This window comes from Emiliania huxleyi (assembly GCF_000372725.1).
Source record: "Emiliania huxleyi CCMP1516 unplaced genomic scaffold EMIHUscaffold_46, whole genome shotgun sequence".
Taxonomy (NCBI): Eukaryota; Haptophyta; order Isochrysidales; family Noelaerhabdaceae; genus Emiliania; species Emiliania huxleyi.
In genome coordinates this window covers 174,297-177,153 of record NW_005198537.1, presented here as the reverse complement: position 1 = coordinate 177,153, position 2,857 = coordinate 174,297, and the positions used below count along the sequence as shown (strand labels likewise).

The 2,857-nt window shown below is 66.2% G+C and overlaps 1 protein-coding gene across 1 annotated transcript; it reads left to right on the top strand.

The window, feature by feature from the left end:
* The first annotated feature begins 1,074 nt into the window (after positions 1–1,074).
* EMIHUDRAFT_436611 (hypothetical protein) lies at positions 1,075–2,316 on the top strand. Its single transcript, XM_005768328.1, has 2 exons — positions 1,075–1,512; positions 1,647–2,316. Exons 1-2 carry the CDS (start codon positions 1,097–1,099, stop codon positions 2,293–2,295), a joined length of 1,065 nt encoding a protein of 354 aa, XP_005768385.1. The 5' UTR covers positions 1,075–1,096; the 3' UTR covers positions 2,296–2,316.
* The last annotated feature ends 541 nt before the right edge of the window (positions 2,317–2,857 follow it).

The window sequence follows — 2,857 nt, the reverse complement described above, 5'->3', positions numbered from 1 at the left end:
CGCTCGTCCGCACCCGTCACCGCTCACGGAGTGCTCCGCGTGCCGCCACCGGCCGCCGCCGGCCGCCGGCCGCTCACGGTAACGGAACAGTTTTACTACTCCGCAACATTGAGCTGGATCAAACTGAATAGTGCTCCTGAAAGCCCTCTCCCTGGGCTCTGCCACACAGTAGCAGCTCACGACTAGCAGCTGCTGTGGCTGTATTTGTAGCCATTTTTAGGCTTCAACTGGTCCCAAAATAGTAGCAACACCTCATGAAAATCAGTCAAAAAAGCCCCCAAAAATCGGCGCCTGCGGCGGGCTACCTGGGGCTGCGCCCCAGACCCCCTTGACTGGGGGGACCCCCCGCGAGAGCACCCCCGTCGCCCCCGGGGGCCCGTCGACTACCCAGGCCTCCCGTCGTGACGCAGCCTCCGACGAGCTCTGCAACCGAGGAGAGTGAGGGTGCGCCTTCCCCTGTCCCCTCCACTGCTGGCCTGGCTGCGCACCGCCCCACAAAGCACCCCCTCGAGCATCTCTACAAGTACAAGTACAAGGGCGACCTTCTCCAAGTCGTCAACACGCCCGGCGGCTCCGGCAAGACTTTAGCCTTGGCCACCCTCCTTGCGGAGCAGGAGGAGATCCGCTCTCGCTCGGCAACGTGGCAGCTAGTCGAGAGACTCGGTAGTTGTGACCCCCCTCTGAGTGAGGACAGGAGAGAGAGAGCTTTTGTGGGTGTTGGTGTACGCATTAACGGGACAGGGTAGTCGTTCTCTCTAGCTCCCCTTCTAGCTCTTAGCATGAGCTGCGCCCTGTGTCCGACCCCTTTTGCGCAGCAACACCTTAAACTTTTAGGCCCTCCAAATTCGGGTCGGGCGGAGCGTAGGCCGTAGCCGCGTAGCGGAGTGGGCCCCGAGTTTGAAAAGGGCGACGGACGCTTGCGTCCTAGCCTCCAACAACGCCTCCCCGGCGCAGAGGGGCCCCCGGAGGGATGCTCAACCGCTCCACGCCACGCCGCTTGCGGCGGTCCTTTTCCCAGCTCCGCTACGCGGCGTTATTCTTTTTCAAGAAGCCAACCTGGGCAAACGCGCTTCGAGCGGTAGCAGCACAACAATATATGGCCTTCCTCGCCGTGCCCGTCGCCGCCGCTGGTCTCGCCGCCGTCACAACGCCTCTGCTGCCAGCCGGCGCCACCGCCGCCATCGAGCGAGGCCAGATCCACGTTGAGCCGGGCTTTCTGCCGCCGCCGCTCGTGCGCTCGCTGCGCGAGGACGCCATGTCGCTCTTCGAGGCGGGTCTGTTCTCGCCCGACGGCCTGACCAACACGGCGGTCGGGCGGAGCCAGCAGGGCTTCGACCGGCGCGACCGCCAGACCTTTCGAGGCGACGGTTGGAGCTCGGCGACGGGCGACCAGGCCGCTCGGCTCCAGTTCGCAGCGCGGATGCGCTCCCTGCGGGAGGAGCTGGCGGAGGGGCTGGGGCGGCCCACGCTGGCGTCCGAGGGCGAGCGGAGGCACGAGATGACTTACAATTGGCGCGCTTGCTTGCTCCCTCGTAACAGCCTCTGCAGCCCTCGCCATTGCCTCGCAGCCGCCGCCCTCACCGCTCTCACTGGGCGGTTATCAATTACGAAGTGTTGTAGAGCACATTGGCAATGACCCGTCGCAGGTACGAGGCCGGCGCCAAGCTCGGGCGCCACCTGGATGAGCACCACGAGGAGACCAAGGGGACCAAGGGCTGGCTGCGGCCGAGCCGCCGCTCGGTCACGTGGCTCGTCTACCTCAACGAGCAGTGGGAGGCGGCCGAGGGGGGCGCGCTCCGCACCTTCCCGCGCCCGCAGCCGAGCTCGCAGGCGGTCGGCTCCGACGCGGGCAACCTGCAAGTCGGCTGGCTCGACGCGAGCAGGCCCGTCTTTCTCGAGACGAGGGAGGGAGGGCTCTCGACCCTCTACTGCCGCGCAGGCGGAGGCGGAGGCGGCGGGCGGCGAGAGGCGCTGAGCGCCGCCGCCTTCGAGGTGCCTCGCCAGCCGGTCGACTTTGGCGCCTTCCTCGCGGCCGAGTACGGCAGCCGCTTCGAGCAGATCTCGACGTCGCGACTCGACCCGCGCTTCGCGACAGGCACGCCGGCAGAGTTCACAGAGTTTGGGGAGCTGCACCACGTCGACGTGCTGCCGGCCGCGGGGACGCTCGTGCTGTTCGACTCGGTCAGCCTGCCGCACCTCGTCAGAGAGGTGACGAGCACGCGGCCGCGCGTGGCCGCCACCGGCTGGTTCCACGAGGACTCGCTTGCCGTTCCACTCTTCCCGGTGGGGTCGTAAAAAAAAAAAAGCAGCTGCAAAACCAAAGCCGTGCTTCTGCTGTGATGTCGCAGCACCGCAGGCACACCCGCAGCACCAACAGCCAACAGGATGGTGCAGCAACCCCCAGCCCAACGAGGCAGTCGCCGAGCCCGAGGGGTGGGGGGGTGGGGGGACCAGGGTCGGGAACGAAGCCCCGGCGCGCGGCAATGCCGGACAGGTTCACCTAGATTCACCATGAAGAACCCCGGCCGCAACCCGCCGAGGTCGGGCAAGCGGAAGCAGGACCACCGCAAGCCCGCACCCAAGGGAGGTGGACCCCCGCACCCCCCTCTCCCAAGGTGGTGGACATATAGGCTGAGCGCATACCGCATTGGGCGGATGGGCGCTCCTGGCCCTTCTGGCACCAGCGGGAGCCACGAGCACGCACCGCCGCGCTCCCCCTCCCCCTCCTCGCCGCCTGCCAAATCCCCGCGGGCGTCTGTGCCTGCTTCTGTGTATGGAAGGGCGCTTGGGTCTTAATTTAGTGCGGTGTGAGGTGTTTATCTACTGCATCTTTTAGTGCACTTTAGCGCGAATTTAG

Excerpts from the sequence above, each read along its gene's own strand:
- EMIHUDRAFT_436611 (XM_005768328.1), top strand. The coding sequence starts at position 1,097 with ATGGCCTTCCTCGCCGTGCCCGTCGCCGCCGCTGGTCTCGCCGCCGTC. Across the intron at positions 1,513-1,646 it reads CACGAGATGACTTACAATTG|GTACGAGGCCGGCGCCAAGC; the intron begins GCGCGCTTGCTT and ends GACCCGTCGCAG.